The sequence below is a fragment of the Wyeomyia smithii genome, chromosome 2 (assembly GCF_029784165.1).
Source record: "Wyeomyia smithii strain HCP4-BCI-WySm-NY-G18 chromosome 2, ASM2978416v1, whole genome shotgun sequence".
Taxonomy (NCBI): Eukaryota; Metazoa; Arthropoda; class Insecta; order Diptera; family Culicidae; genus Wyeomyia; species Wyeomyia smithii.
The window spans coordinates 112,009,886-112,027,163 of NC_073695.1; the positions used below are offsets into that span (position 1 = coordinate 112,009,886).

General features: G+C 37.9%; 1 protein-coding gene across 1 annotated transcript; it reads right to left on the bottom strand.

Annotated features, from left to right (window-relative positions):
* Positions 1–13,160: 13,160 nt before the first annotated feature.
* On the bottom strand, positions 13,161–17,067 carry LOC129719821 (uncharacterized protein K02A2.6-like). Its single transcript, XM_055671231.1, has 3 exons — positions 16,494–17,067; positions 16,169–16,417; positions 13,161–16,063 (listed from the first exon to the last, which is right to left on the bottom strand). The coding sequence occupies exons 1-3, from the start codon at positions 17,065–17,067 to the stop codon at positions 13,161–13,163; spliced, it is 3,726 nt and encodes a 1,241-aa protein (XP_055527206.1).
* Between the last annotated feature and the right edge of the window lie 211 nt (positions 17,068–17,278).

Below are 17,278 nucleotides of genomic sequence, written 5' to 3' on the forward strand. Positions count from 1 at the left end.
ACGAACGAATGAATGTTATGTTATCAGCGACATACTCCTCATGTGTTCATTACAAGCGTTGGCCTTTCAAATAACCATAGCCACCCAACCACCCACTCGACAGCCGTTTTCATGAATGGGAAATCATCACGTGCTCCGACCGACGACAACCGGCTTGGCTTCTGTGTGAAGGAAGTTCGATGCGAGATACACATACACAGACAAGCAAGGCAAATAATACAAGAAAAAGTGAAATGGGGGGAAATTAAAAACACATCACACCAAGCCTCTGACAAAACACCTGTTTTGTGAACGTAAATCTCGAGTTCGTAGTTTTTATACTTAAATTTTGCCCTTGCTGGACCGAACAGTTGCCGAACAGTTCTTACGCTTCTTCTTCCCACAGCCTTTTTTAAGGTGGAAGTGTGTTGGAGTCAAAAATGGCTGACTTCGAGCCACCACGTGGTCGACTTCGAATTTTCAAATGCTTACTACTCGGTAGTCATTGCGTCACTTGTGAAAACTTATCATCATGTTTGTTACGGTGACGGAAACATAAGATAGTGTTTTCGTAGATAACGCATTAACTATTACCAAGTCTAGTAGCACTGAAAATTCGTAGTCGACCACGTGTTGACCACCACCTTAACAGCCGTCACCCGACATCCAGCGACGACTCTGTTGATATTGGTTTGGTTTTCACTTGCGAAAGTGAAGTAAGGAAATATTTTTGCTTTTGTTTTCACCTATAAATTGACAATTGCATATGAAAATACGCGTAGGTGCGAACAGCCTTGAAAATCTCTTTTACTTGTGTCAGGGCCAATAGGCAAACAATAAAAAAAGGGAAATGTCTTCGGTGGATTCGGTTCGGGCTGTTACCGCCACGCGCTGTTCGTGTAGTGCGGACACGACCGTCTGTATAAAAAACAGCTTCTTCTTTTTTCTACATTCGCAAACACCGAAGACATCTTTCAAATAATGCCGAATTGAAACACGGATTACATTTTTCGTTTCCTTTTGTGATGCTCTGTTGCCAACACTTTCTCAATGTAACTATCGGACTGCCAGCATGATAGGTATCACGAACAAACAGCACCAGGAAAGTAGCAGACAGTAAAAAAACAGTGTACCATTGGCATGCCTGGGCGAATCATTCGATCGCAGCGCTTCACACCGACCAGCCTGCGGACTGCAGCACTGCATAGCATTGTAGAACATGTCCGGACATGTTAGTAATTCTGTCCGGATTTGTCTCGTCGAGTTTACTTTTAGTTTTTCCGGTCACTGCTAACAACTGTGAGTGAACCGGTAGCGTATGTTTTAATCGTGATGTCTTGTTTGCGTGATTGCAGTGTGTGCGTAACAGACAGTAACTAGAAAAAAATTCATAAAATAGAGATAAAAAAAACACTGACATAAGGCAGGCTGTCGTAATTCTACGTTAACTTACGGTCGTGTCTCATAAACAACCTCTTCAACTATTTTTGATTATAACATGCGTAATCTACCTTTACCAATGAGATTTGAAGATAACACTTGTTTTAATTAAAATACGTGAAATTGTGGCTTGTTTATAAATGGCAAATGGGCCTTTTCACATGTTTGGATTTTCTCCCATATCCCACCTTCGATTGGGTTAAGCTAGTAAAGAAACGTGGGTTGAGCTAGTAAAGAAACGAAAATACATTACTATTTGTGTTGCTTCGAACCGTAGACTAAATGTTTAGGTAAACATAATCAAAAACATCATATCAAGAAGACTGGCATCTTTGGATCGATCCTATACACATGACAAGCGTCAAATTAAACAGCGCACTCCATCCATTGAAGGTGGAAGTTTGCATCGCTGCGAAGACAGAGTGGGCGTATGTGGTGGTCCAACCTGTGCGATCGGCTTGCATTTGCATCGCCAGCACACACACTAGCATGCGTCAGTTCCACTTTTACTCGAAAGACTGCGCTGCCAAAACTGTCGCTCAATCTCAGGCAGAGTTCCCAGTCTTCTTGATATGATGTTTTTGACATAATGCAAACACACATTATAGTACAGACTTTAGACCACAGACAAACAGACGTACCACGAGATTTATTTTCGTGGATCAAAATAATGGTAATTTCAAATGAGTTTCAGTTATGCGGAATATGCCCGCCGCAGCGGTGGTGGCGCTGATGTAACTTTTCCTTTGAACTCAGGCGACAGTATTCGAGCACCGTGCTGCCAAAACCAGCAGCAACGCTGAAAGTGTATCTTTTGCGGAATATGTCCAGTAGGTGTCGCACAAGTTAGTCTGAACCACAATTTTTTTAGAACTTTGTATGTAGTGGTACGTCTGTTTGTCTGTATTTAGACTACAGAGTTACCAAGCTCTCTTGAAGAAGTTTAAAAAATTATTTTAGCACAGACTAACAGACGTAACACTGGAACCCAGCTTTATCGCCACAAAAAACGATCGTTTCAAATTATCAATCAAATAACAGTCATCGCGCGATAACACCGTCTGGGGCACTGTCATGTAATCTCATACATATTTTGTTGTTCCCAATTTGACACATGCACGTACGCTATCACATGTACGTGGTGTCGAAAAACTAGACGCAGCGCGAACACGGCAGCAGATGGTGCTAGTGTTACTATCGTGAAGTACTGGTATCAGCCAAGCGATGGTTTTATTAAAAATTTGTTCGAAGTGTTATTTCTGTTAGTCTGTGATTTTAATTTATTAAAAATTATTATTTGAAAATAGTGCAAAAGTGCAGGTAACTTTGTAAGTTTTCGCTTACCACCCCAGCTTTTACGGGGCCGATTTACCCGGCGGGCGGTGTAGCACTGGGGTACTTTACCAAAAGGGGGTTAGATTGGGTGGAAATGAAATTGTTGAACACAAATAAATAAATAAATAAATAAAATAAAACAAAATAAATAAGAAACCTATCTCTAACCTTCCGTCCTCCTCGCAGCAATGGCGGGTTTTTGTGGCGCGGGGGAGCACTGCTTTCTCCTGGGTGGCGGTCGTTTGCTCCAGTTTAATGAGCTCGCTGGGGCACACGCACTATTACACTTTCACCGGAGCTGGGTAATTCTTCCAGCACAACTCAGGGAACGGCGGAAGCTAACTCGGCACTTAGCTTTTTTTTCGAAATTCTTCCCGGCGGTCAAAACGCGTCTTTCTTTTTCGGCGGTACAGAGCGATCTCCCCTGGCGTAGCATCAAAACAAACCGGCTGACGTTTTAGCCATCACTTCCGCCGGTTATGCTTCGCCTTTCTTATGCTCCGGGAGGAGAAACGGAACCTACTTTTATTTCACTCGCGAGACATTTCACACCGATAATTTTAACCCTATCTACTAAAACACTTATCACAAACTTTTAAATAAAATCTAACGAGTTAACTACTAATTAAAATTAACATGCAGTGGCGAGTATGTTGCTTGCCACAACAACAAAAATCAAAACAAAACTCCTACACACTGACAAGCAACATATATTTACACGCTCGGCATTGTTTACACAAATTTGTGTTAATTGCAACCTCGAGGGTTGCAAATTTTAGTGCGTTTTACCCTTCTTCCTCTCTAAATTGCACCATTTTAAGAACTGTCAATAGTGGATTTCGTTCAGTGAGGTTGAAGTACGTGAGAAGATGCCGAGGCTACAAATATGCTATTATAGTGATTATGGAGACAATAAGATACGAAACAGAATTGAGCGTAATCTTACTTGACAAACGAACCGTGTTGTCCGATCCACTTTAGGCCCTATTACAGCAGACGAGGCGAGCAAGTCGCCTCGCCTCCAGTCACTGAAGAGGCGAGCAACTCGCCTCGTCCCCAGTCACTGACAAGGCGAGCAAAATGTTGTATATCCCTAATATATTAGGGAGCGCGAGTGAAACTTGACTGATGACAGCTGAGTCACGAACGAGTCGGGCAGTTTCGCAGACGAGTTATTCGTTCAAAATCCAGCCGACTTGCCATCCGTAATACCTAAATTGGTCAGGCGAGTAACTCGTTGTTCGCCTCATCTCTGACCCTTTGTTTTTCAGCTTTACGTTGCTCAGGGTTTGTTGTCTCATGCTGATATTTTTTAATGGGTTTCGTTGTCTCCTCCACTTTAACAGTATTTATGCATGCCAAAAAGATAATTTATTTATACTAATTTATACTAATTTTCCTAGTGAGAAAGTATACGTAAACAAGCATGAAAAACTTTCTAACATTGTTTTGTGCACCGAATACGAACATTTTCAATGTAGGGTAGGGAACATATTCTAAGCAGCTTTAGGAACCGCCTGTGTATTCAGACGAAATACTCGAAATGTGTTGGGTGAAATTCAAACAGTAGTATATCAATCTGTTCTTTATCGTTTTCTCTGTCAGAACTTGTTTTTAGATTGTAAAACTAAGTTAGCAAACTTCAACAATAATCAATTAAAGTTACCAATCGAGGGACACTATTCCAATCACCCCGAACCTATTTTAAGCAGTTTCCATCTGTTTTGCAGGCGTTTTTTTGCAGCACCCGAAGTAGCTCCTGAATGGCTGCAATATAGGTCGATTTGTTTCAAATGATGTTTGTTCCCAGATTTCTTGGTTATTAACGGTATTAATTCTATTCGTAAAACAGCTAGAAAACCAAAGTTTTCGATTCCATCATTGAAATTATCAATATTGATCAATAAGCAGGAGTTTGAGGCCTGTTTTCTGCGACTGATTAAAATAGGCGCTACTGCTTTTGCCGTTCCTTACCCTAATTGCATTAGTGTGTGTACAGGTCATTTTTTTATGGCAATTAACAACTGTTGTTGGTGTTTTCCAAATTCCGACTGCACTATATTTAATTCGGGCCACGCACTTCCGTGAATTTACCCACCAAAATATTCACCCACTAAAATTTTATTTTGCCCTCTAGCGGCGAATAGGTGAACTATCAACAGCGCCAGCTACATGTCAAACTACAAAATATTTTAGTGGCTTGGTGGGTGAATTCACGTAACCTTACTAATTTGTGAATCTACCCTCTTAAAACAAACACCAAAAAATTTTTGTGGCTGAATGTTGGTGATAATTTCTTTTATAAATATAATAATCATTATCGACATCGCGCACACGGCTTAAGTCCTAAGTTTATTTTTCCGTGCTAGTTGAGACCCTCATGTATCGACCCCGATTGACTGAATGTGGCGAGTATTACGTTTTACTATGTTAGAGCCTCCCATAGTAACATTCATATTCCCATACATATATATGAGCGGAGAAAAATTCAATAAAAAGTTTTTGCACACGACTTAAGTCAAAAGTGTATTTTTCCGTGCTAGTTGAGACCCTCATGTATCGACCCAGATTGACTGAATGTGGCGAGTATTACGATTTACTATGTTAGAGCATCCCATAGTAACATTCATTTTCCCCTACATATATATGAGCGGAAAAAAATTCAATAAAAAGTTTTTGCACACGACTTAAGTCCAAAGTTTGTTTTTCCGTGCTAGTTGAGACCCTCATGTATCGAACCAGATTGACTGAATGTGGCGAGTATTACGTTTTACTATGTTAGAGCCACCCATTAACATTCATATTCCCATACATATATATGAGCGCGAAAAAAATTCAATAAACATTTTTTGCACACGACTTAAGTCCAAAGTTTATTTTCCGTGCTAGTTGAGACCCTCATGTATCGACCCAGATTGACTGAATGTAGCGAGTATTACGTTTTACTATGTTAGAGCCTCTCATAGTAACATTCATATTCCCATACATATATATGAGCGGAAAAAAAATTCAATAAAAAGTTTTTCCACAACGACTTAAGTCCAAAGTTTATTTTTCCGTGCTAGTTGAGACCCTTATGTATCGACCCAGATTGACTAAATGTGGCGAGTATTACGTTTTACTATGTTAGAGCCACCCACACGCAAAAGTTGAAGTCTTGTACAATCATTGTGTCTTCCCGATTCGCACAAATGTTGCACAGAAATCGCACAATAAATGTGTGAAACGCATAACGCAACAGTTGTACTGCGAATACATTGACATAGAATGAAATCAGAATATGTATCATACACCGACACTTCATTTTTCACGTCGAGTGTATTAGTGACTGCACGCGCTTTTTTCTCAAGCGACGAGAGAAATTTCTCTCTCGCTCGTAGAATTTCCATGTATGTGCGACAAGACTAGACACGTCACATACAATTTGTAGGTTGCTCTTTCGCTTCTTTTTCGGTTCGGATTGCGACGCGCAAGGCGATATCTCGTTGCTTCACGAAATGAGCGAGACACCCGTGCTGTACATACTTGATACCAGTGTTAGTCTCTCACTCATACTGTCGGTGCGTGCTTGCTGCTATTCAGAGGAATGCATGAAGAAGAAAAAGTATCTCGAAAGCACGTGTGCAAAAGACTTGAAAAGCGTAGCATATGTCTCGTCCTCAAGCAGAAAGAAGGAGAATGGTTTTGCTTCTCGCTCGCTTTGCAATGCTGCTTGATACCAGTTGAAACTGTTTAGGTGTAGTAGTTTGGAGCTGCCAAATACATTTAAGAAACGCTAGAGCATTAATTGCGTTATGCCCAACACGCAATCATTGTACTGGTTCCGAATTACATCAACAGTTACGCTAAAAACGCACAATTTTGTACTGGTTTCGCACCATCCAACTTTTGCGTGAAGGTAGATTGCTTTTTCTCTCTGCAAATCAGCACTGCACATCATTGAAAAAATCAAAATTCAAACCACAATAATAAGTTGAACGTTCGGCAAATTTAGTTGGCTATTTTTTCAGGATTGCTTATCGAGTCAATAAAAAACGCTCTCAATTGTTCAATATGTGCGAAATTGGAACGGAAAGTTGCGTCCGGATCTCGGTCAAGAACCGGAACAAGCTTTCTCCGGTCTGTTTTAAATCCGGTGCGATTGCCTTCGTTCCGGTCCGCCCAAAGTCTGGGAACGAAAATTCTCATTTTTTTCGAGCAAGCGTTATTTCAATGAAAATAAATCATCAAGTCAATTAATTATGCATGTAAGAAACAGTTTGATTGAATTAAAACAATGCAAAATGAGTTTTGTTGTCAAATTTTACTTGACTTCTTAAAGTGTTGATTTTGTCAAATTTAGAGTGACACGTTGCTCAACCACTGGATAAGTACTTCTGATTTTTTTTTTGAAACATTGATTATAAATCAAATGAAAATAATCGAATCACAGAAAAAATATTCAAATTTGCAATTGACGGACCTAAAATAAATATTTTCTTTTTTTTTATTTCACTTTTATGATGTAGTGTCGTTACCAGAAATTATTTCTGAGGCGAAAAGGAGTAAAATCTTGAGAAGCAAAACGAAAAAAATAAATTGGACATTGATTATTTTCACTTGATTGGAACATGTCTCGAAGAGATGGTAAAGGTAAGATTTCGGAATAAAAATTGAAAACGAACACCAAAAAAATTAATTTCCGGATAATCGAGCCTCCGGATAATCGATTCCGACCTGTACTTAGCTGCGAAAAATAAATATATTTATAAAAATTATATATTTACACTTTACAGAAATGAAAATTGGCAAAAATCGATGTATAATTGCCAATCATGTTCCTTTTTGGAATAAACACTATTTCAATAATTAATTGAATCTGATACTTTTTACTCTCACTTAGTTGACGAAAAGTCATGATTTTTAAAATGGATGACGTATGCTGACGTATGAGCTTGTCGGCGTTCTATAAAATTTTCAAAATTTTAGACTGTCGTGGTTTAGCATTATTAGATTTCTGTCTTGATTGCTTGTTGACGCTTGGTTTTTAAACAAACATTACATATTTTATCTTTCCAACCACAATATAATCAAAAAAAAAATAAAAAGACTTAAATAAAAATATAATTTACGCTTCTATAAATTATTAGGATAATATGATAAATTATATAAATTAAAGAACAAAATATATATTTAATAAATTTAATTGGTTAGCTTGCTAATCTATAGCGAAGCTTAAATATGTGAAAAATTTGGAAAAATATAAAATTACTTTCTAGCACGCTGTACTCCGATTGGTTACATTTTTATTTTGATTAGCTACAAACCACCCTAATGAAAAACAAGTTTAAGATACCTATTGAACATCAAAATAATATATATCTGGTTTGAAACGAGTTTTTCAGACCAGAAGCCAGTTTTAAAAAATTTCATATTAAGTCTTTGGTTGCCCAAAAAACGGCTAGTCCTAGAATGTCGATTTTTGACCAAAAATATTTTTTCGAGAAAACACTAGATCTCGACGTTTTAAGTATTTTTATGACATTTGGCATCGAAAAAAAGAGTTTTGATCTTCCCAATTTCATGTACTCCTCCTCCCTTGGTTCGAGGGTCGAAAAATCACAAATTTGAGCGCTTTGAGGCACTCCTGAACCATGGGTATTTATTGAGTAAAAGACTGAGTCAAAAAAACCCCCCGCCCTCCCGTGTTTGAATACTGGTCGTAGAGCGTGTCGGTTTTTTAAACCCTTCTTGGTGGTTTACTTTACGCGGATTTTTTAATTACGCGGTTTATTTTATACAAATTTTTGAAATACCGCGGTTGTTTTACGCAAATTTTTTTACGCGGATTTTTTAATTGACGCGGTTTTTTACGCGGATTTTCGATTTAACGTGTTTTTTTTACACGTTTTTTACGAGGTACGTATCCCCCGCGTAAAAAAACTGACTGATACTTATAATGTGTTTCGCGCGGGATACTGTCACCAAATTACCAAACGAAAGATTTAGGACCTGAAAAAGATTTGTTAAAGGTTCCAGCTGCATATATTTGCATGTTAGTCGATAACAAACGGCTAAAGATAATTACTTTTTAGTTTGAATTTCATACTTCTTACATAGTTTCTTAAAAGGGTTATGGTACATTCAGCTCAGATTCACAAATCTGTTCATAAACATTTGTCTCCATTCGAATTTTGATATTTGAGGTTGAAACCCTGAGAAAATATCAAATTCGTTTGAAGTTATTCCAGGAAAATAACGTAAAAGAAGAAAAATCAAACATTGATCGCTTTGAGGGTTCACTTAACGAAACCAGATTGTGCTTAAATTTTGCATAAGGACTTTTTCCGAGAAAGCAAAACTTTTGAAAGCTGCGGTATTTTGAAATTCAATGGTCAAACTTTTCCCTATATTCGATTGGCTCCCTATATCCCTATCAAAAAAATCATCATTAAGTAGTGCGAACAGATGAGCGAAGATTCTACACGATGACGAGAGAACGCATCGAAATTGAACGTATCGGAAAACGAAGTCTCGCACAAAACGGATAAGATGAAATTGTGAATGATTAGTATTTGTGTGTTCGGTGGTAAAAAGGATTGATCAGAGCACTGAATTACGTTTTACTATGTTAGAGCTACCCATAGTAACATTCATATTCCCATACATTTTCACCATCCTTTTTCTATTATTGGTTGATTTAACAGCTGAATCATAACAACGAAATCCTGCGGTTTTTGTTGTCTCATTTAGGCACGATTTTATTTTCTGTTTCAAAAAGTTCATTCAGTGCTTGGCCCGCTGTCTCATGTAAGTGCCAGTTAAAAATTTGGAAGGACAATAAGTTCATCAAACAAGAAGTAACGTGTGAGGAAAATCGCAAAGATGGTGTCGCGCGCTCTTGCTTCAACTCGTCTTGTAATCACGCTAAACGAGACAGATAATTTCTATAGGAACACAATGTCCATACTGCATTACTGAAATTTTCAAAACTCATCATTGATTCATTAACCTTTAACAGTTGATGTTGTGAGTTAAGGAAGTGTTTACCTACGTGTCGAGTTTCATCTCAACAGGATTTATCGTGTAGTACCAGTAGCAGTTTGGTGCAGAGTTTTCAGTATACTAGCATTCTGGAGAACTATATTTCATATTAGTAATCGGTAAGTACCGTTGAGTTATTTAAATAAGCTTTTGGGTAAACCTTCAGAGTAATTTTTCTTTTCAACGACTTGTTTACGTCAATTTCCGAATATGCACGGATTTTTGAACTTACGCTACTTTTCGCACGCTATGTATCCATTGCGTAGGAAGCAACATTAGTGTACTTCAGAATAGCTTCACATGAACAAAACTTATATTTATTAGAATATATAATGATCATTGATTGTGCTCCAGCTGATAATTAAATTGTTATTTGATCTTAAAAAATTCAGTATTGTTTTATACTAGCTCGATTGTTTTATTTGCTTTGCGTTAAATATTAGGTTAAAATATTGTTCTAAATTTTACTCAATATGCTTATCTAGACTGTAATATTGATTTCTCTGAATCGCATCATCCAACCATTAATATATCTTCCTTAGAGAGAGAATTTCATTCATTATATACATTTGAAGACAATACATTTATAATATATGATTTAGGAATTTACTTACCACGGAACAGATAAACATTTATAGTTGTAAAAGAAAATCCAAATGAGGTGTGACGTTTAGAATTAAAATGTGGCATATCATGTTTGTTTAAATCTGGATTTTGTACTAATTTCCACATAAAAATAAAATAACCGTTTTCTTATTTTATTCAAACATTTGGTCACGTGGTGGGCATCATCTATTATTTATTTTTTTTTTATTTTATATTATTTTGTTTAAAAACATTTGTTAAACACGGTCATCAAGAACACGTGTGGTCCCCGTGGTTCTGTGGTTAGCGATGTCGGTCGGCTAGCTCTCCCACATGGTTGTGATATCGGGTTCGATTCCCGATCGAGTCGAGGATCTTTTCGAGCTGGAAATTTTCTCGATACAGCACTGGGGCACGGTGTATCGTTGTACTTATCCTACACATGCAAAATGTGCCAAAAACAATATCGATAACGAATTCTCTCAACTAATCTAGTTGATCGAGACCGCTATTAGCCCCAAGGCTAAGCGTGCGATATTGTTGTAAGTACACGTTTTACTAACTTTGGAAACAAAGTCTGCCTAAATCCAGCTCTCGCTCTTAGCAATATTGTCCTATTTTTTCAATTGTGTTTTTTTTTTGATACAAAAACAAATGTGAAAACCTAAACTCTGGCACAAAATTTTTCGTTACAATGTAACTTTTTTCAACTCGTTACGTTATATTGAAATTGTTCTATCAATTTTTTTATAAGAAATCAACCAGAAAAGTTATTTTTATTGATGTTTTAAACATCATTCACAATTTTGGCCACCCCTACTTACATCATTTGTTTCTATTGTGTAAATTAACGGTTAATTTGTCGTAACAAAAATTAAAATATAAAGTAATATAAACAACGTACATCTTTTTTAAAACATAACATGCTTTTTCTGCTACCTAATGCTTTTCTCGAAAGCCGTACACAACCTAAATCAATTTTAAAAATGACGTTATATGAAGTTATAATGCGGTGACGTTATAACGATAAAAACCTCTGTTTGTTATACATCGATTCGTTACCACCGTGATGACCATTCATTAAAATTTAGAAACAAAAACTTGAATTTTCAATCATAGTCATGCGTCAGTTTTACGCAAGATGATCTTTTACGTACATCAGAATACGATCTTTCCAGGGTTAGTTTTGTGGTTAAACACCTTTTCAGGTATTACGTATATAATTTTTTCACAGGAACCGACATCGCGCCTTCTGTCCTAGCTCCTAAGCATTCATCTCATCGTAATCAGAAAGTTTCAATCTTTTTGGTTTCTTTGCCTAACTATCTGCTTAAAGCATATGTATTGTATCGTTTTAACATGTCTCGATAATAATCGTTTTAGTTTTCGTTTCAAAACAATTCCAGCACACAAACAATTCCAATTAAATCGTCGTCATAAATCGTAGGATAGAAATCAAGAAGATTTCTTTTTCGTTTATACAAAGCGCCGAAGATGAATTATAAAAAAAAAATTGTTCTCGTTGGAATTATAGCAACATGATTCAAGTTATAAACTTTAGTTGTCACTAATAGTGTTTTTACTAGTAGCAGTGCACTATCCGACTGATTTCTCCGTTTATTTGGCTATTACGCAAATCATTTAACTGTAGAGCTCTTTTAAAAAACAAATTAATGTCAGCTCATTTTGCATTACATCGGAAACAGTTGAAAAAATAATTAAGGCATGGAACTGAAATATGTCTCGGTATGATTGCGGCTTCTGTAATAAGCAGGTACCATTTTGTTGCTACACGATGATTATGCTTTCATGTATTCAAAATGAACAAAATAGTTTTGTGAATAATTGCGAATTTTCTCATTAAAAAAACGATTTTTTAAATGCTAGGTTGTTATATGATATATTTCTCAACTGCCTATACATACATATAGCATTTTATTGATGAAAAAAATTAATAAAATCGAAATTGTGAAAAATGTATGCGTTACGCATAACTAAAATTTACTACACAAAATTTTATTTTTATTCTGCAAAATGATCAGGGGTGTACTGATCAGAATTGATATTCTGTCATATAATCGAATTTTGTTACGCCATAAAGGGAGCTCACTAAAAATCCTTCAAGCGGCGATAGAGGACCATATTTGATGAGAAAAATTGGAAAGCTGAGACCATTTCGTAATCAATGGTGTCTTCAAAGCGTCGAATTAGAGAGAATGAGGTAAGTGCTCCTGAAAGGAACAAATGTGAAATCAAATGTTTTTTGAGAGCTAAACTGCAGTTTTCGCTCTGGAATGTGTGATAAATATGGGTTTTGTTGTTAACAAAATCAACATTGAAGTCTACTCTACAAGTTGTTCTTTGACACCAAGCATGTTACTCTTTCAGTTTAGCTACGCCTTTGTTTAGTGTGGTAAAATTCATAATTTTCTGCTCCACTGTATTTCAAACATTGATCTAGCCTATGTGTACAAGACGGCAACGACGCGTCTACGTAAACACAGTGGTGCAGAAAATTGTGAATCTTACTACACTAACTGAAGGCGCAGTGTTGTATCGATGGCCAAGAGGCAGAATTTCGGTAGTTTAAACATTAATATACTTGGCAAAACTGTATTTAATTTGTGCTCTACAAATGGCGTCCAATTTATTACTCGGTAATTTTACAGTTATCTTTTTTGATCAAGAGAGTATACAAAAAGGTAGCAACATTTTACTTCTCAAAAGGTGGTAACATTAATGGTCAATGTAAATACAACGTAAGGTATAACAGCTCTTCCCTCCTTGCGAAATCTTCTTCATAGGTCCAACTTCCTCGGTGGCCGAATAACTCTTCCAGATCTTCTCGGCGACTGATATGTCTCCTGGATAGACTGGTCTTCGGAGCATCTCGCAGATACCGAAACGGGTATAACAGAATCTTGCCTACCTTCAATCTTAATCGGGGCTGTTGATATCGCAGGTCTCTGCTGTGAATTGGTTGGTATAGACACCGCAGGGGTGGGGTCAACAAATGTCTGATCGGGAGCACTAAGCGGTTCAGGATCTTCAAAGTACTCTGGTAGCACCGTGACAGGTACAGATTTGTCAGTTACCAAGTTTGAACCAACTTTTCGCAGCTGATCTATATGGCGCTTCCAAATCCTTCCATCATCCAGTAGTATCTCATAATGCAACTCACCCAATTTGTTCAGAATTTTTCCGAACTTCCACTTTGCTTTATCTAAATAATCTCTCGCAGCAACTCTCGCCCCCTCTTGAAGATCACGACACTTCCTCTGTTCCGTTTTGGCAGCATTCGCAGCTTCAGGAATCATGATATCCAATCGCGAACGGATTTGACGGTTGTAAAGCATCATCGACGGCGATTTTCCCGTAGTAGGATGAATAGTTTTCCTGTACACTAACAGAAGATTGCAGAGTTCAGCGTGCAATGACGTTTTATCACATTGCACACTTTTTAGTTTCGATTTAAATGTTTGAATAAACCTCTCTGCTTGCCCATTCGTCGCAGGGTGATACGGTGCGCCCATTTTATGATAAACACCGTTCATTCGCAAAAATCTTTGAAACTGTTCCGATGTGAACTGCACACCGTGATCAGATACGAGCACAGAAGGAATTCCATATGTACAAAAATATTCACGACACACCTGGATCGTTGTGTTAGTTGTTATGTTATTCAGCATTCGCACTTCTGGCCACTTTGTGTAGGCATCAACGAACACGATAAAGTAAACATTCATAAACGGTCCAGCAAAGTCAACGTGTACTCGTTCAAACGGCTTCGCAGGTGTCTCCCAACAATGCGTTGGTACTTTGGACGGCTCAGCTCGAGTTGACTGACACAAACTACAATTTCGCACCACGTCCTCAATGTTTTTATCTATTCCTTCCCACCAAACGTAACCACGAGCAAGAGTCTTCAATCTAGTAATTCCAAAATGAGTTGAATGTAGTTCATTCAACACTTTGTCTCGCAAGCTCGGAGGAACGTATACTCTGATTCCCCGCATGACACAACCTTTCTGTAGAGTAAACTCCACTTGGTCAACACCAAAACGATCTTTAGGCTCCACGGATTTACCATTCTGCAACCCTTGCACTAGTGTCTTAACAGTAGTATCCATTGCAGTAGCTTTCGCAAGTTCAGCAACAGTTAACGGCAGTGTTTCTATGATATTTACCTCCACATAGTCTGTTTCCTCAACAGTTGCATCGGGCGTACTATTCTTCCAAGGCAATCTTGTAAATGCGTCAGCGTTTGCGTGCTGGTTTGTAGGACGAAATTGGATCTTGAAATTGAAAGATTGTAAAAATGTTGCATAGTGCTGCATTCTAAGGGCGGACATCTTCGGGAGTCCTTTGGTATCAGAAAATATTTGCTTTAGCGGTCCATTGTCCGTGACAAGAGTGAACTTCCTGCCGTAGAGGTATTGGTAAAATTTGCGAACTCCGAAGATTATTGCATAGGCTTCTCGGTCAATTTGTTTATATGCTTGTTGCGTAGCGTTAAGTGTTTGGGAAGCGTATTGGATTGGTCGCTCTGAACCATCTGAAAATACATGACTAAGCACTGCACCGACTCCATATGGTGATGCATCCGTAGCAAGTACTAGTGGTAATGTAGAATCGTAGTGTGCTAAAATCTTCTCCGACTGCATTTCACGCTTAATTTTGTTAAATGCCTCATCGCATTCCTTCGACCATACGAAAGGAACAGTATTTTTCAGGAGATTGTTAAGCGGATACAACGTTGTACTCAGGTTCGGGAAAAACCTTCCGTAGTAATTCACTAAACCTACGAAAGAACGAACTTGATCTTTGTTTTTCGGTATAGGCATGTTTTGAACAGCGTCGATTTTTCCCGGGACTTTGTGAATGCCAACTTTGTCAATCAAATATCCACAGTATTCGATCGCGTTTTCGAAAAACTGACATTTCTCCAAATTAATTCGCATATTGTATGAACTTAGCCGTTTTAGTACATCTTCTAGTCGTTGCAGATGAATTAAATCATTTGGTCCCGTGACACGAATATCATCCAAAAAAACTGTAACTCCCGGAATCCCGTTCAACACTTGCTCCATTAATCTCTGCCAAATAGCAGGCGCAGATGCAATACCATACATCAAACGTGTTGGTCTGTACAAACCTTTGTGCGTACTTAGTGTTAGTACTTCACGATCACCCTCCTCAACCTCTAATTGTAGATAGGCTTGAGTTAAATCGATTTTGGTGAACTTTTCTCCTCCTGCAACTTTAGCGAAAAGTTCTTCTATCGTCGGTAATGAATGGTCGTCAATTTCCAGGTTAGGATTCACCGTTACTTTATAATCACCGCATAATCTTACTCTATTGTTGGACTTCAAAATTGGGACAATCGGTGTAGCCCATCTACTGTGGTTCACTTTCTCCAACACCCCGTTCTGGACAAGTATGTCGAGTTCCTTCTCAACAGCATCTCTCAAAGAAAATGGAACTTGACGCGCTTTTATGTACACTGGCCTTGCATTTGGTTTCAAACTCAATTTTGCTTGCAAACCTTCAATTTTTCTAATAGATTTGTCATAAATGTTAGCATACTTTTCCACCAATAATCTAATATTAACTGGAGTAATTTTCGGTAGGGTATTAGCAGAAGTACTGTCCAATGTATGAACACAAGCGAACGCTACATCGTTAAGATCAATTTTCATCCCTGTAATCCATTGTCGGCCTAACAACGGTTGTTTTCGTATATTTGATACATATAATGGCAACAAAAATAATTTTCCTCGATATTCGGCTTCAACTTTTAACATACCTTTAACGTTGATACGACTATTACAATAGCTCACCAACTCAAGATCAGACGGCAACAGATTCGCTTCAGGAAAGATTTTTTTCTTATCTTCCGTACTGATAATCGTAACTGGAGCACCGGTATCCACTTCGAAACGAACAGTAACATTATTCACCTTCATGTCTAAGTGAAATTTAGAGACAGTTGTTCTACTGGTTTCCTCTAACTTGCAAATTTCTTCCAGTGTGACGATATCGTTCGAATTACAGTCTGCAACAGGATTATTTTCCTCTAGTAAATGTGTTTCTGACTTTGTACTTTTTTCTTTTTTTGCTTTCAGACACACCTTCTGCAAATGGCATTTCAGTTTGCAGTAATTGCACATAGTTTGAATGTGCGTATAGTTCTGTATAAAGTATAGTTCTGTCCTTCAATCCGAAAACAAGTTGGTTACGCAGAGCAGTATTCAGGTACTCTCCGAAATTGCAGGTGATAGCCAATTTCCGCAATGCTATCAAGTATTCGTCTATTGTTTCCTCCGGACGGTCCTCTCCTTGCTTACGACTTTTGAAGCGAAAATTTTCTAAAATCTCCAACGGTTCCGGATTAAAATGAGCCTCAAGAACACGTACTATTTCAGCATACGTTTTCCTCTGTGGTTCCTCAGGAGCAAGTTTGTCACACACAACGTCGTATGTTTCACCTCCCATGAAGTGCAGCAGCATGTAGAGTTTGGTTTCTTGCTGGACGCCAAACAAAACGAAAGCACCTTCCAAACGTTCAACCCATCGTGACCACTTCATACGATGACGGTCAAACGGATCGATTGTAAACGACGATTGCATCGCAACCGGCGCAGCAGCAACAGCAGCATTCGCTGGATTTTCACCAGCGGCTTCTTCACGGTTCGCATTTAACATCCTCGGTCGACAACTGTTGTATCGATGGCCAAGAGGCAGAATTTCGGTAGTTTAAACATTAATATACTTGGCAAAACTGTATTTAATTTGTGCTCTACAAATGGCGTCCAATTTATTCCTCGGTAATTTTACAGTTATCTTTTTTGATCAAGAGATATACAAAAAGGTAGCAACATTTTACTTTTTTTAAGTAACATTTTAATGGTCAATG

Bases quoted from the DNA above. Each gene is read 5' to 3' on its own strand.
- LOC129719821 (XM_055671231.1), bottom strand. From the start codon at position 17,067: ATGTTAAATGCGAACCGTGAAGAAGCCGCTGGTGAAAATCCAGCGAAT. The intron at 16,418-16,493 runs GTGTGTCTGAAA...ATCCTGTTGCAG, and splicing joins TGAAATGCCATTTGCAGAAG to ACTGTAATTCGAACGATATC. The intron at 16,064-16,168 runs GTATGTTAAAAG...AATGGATTACAG, and splicing joins TAGTCGTATCAACGTTAAAG to GGATGAAAATTGATCTTAAC.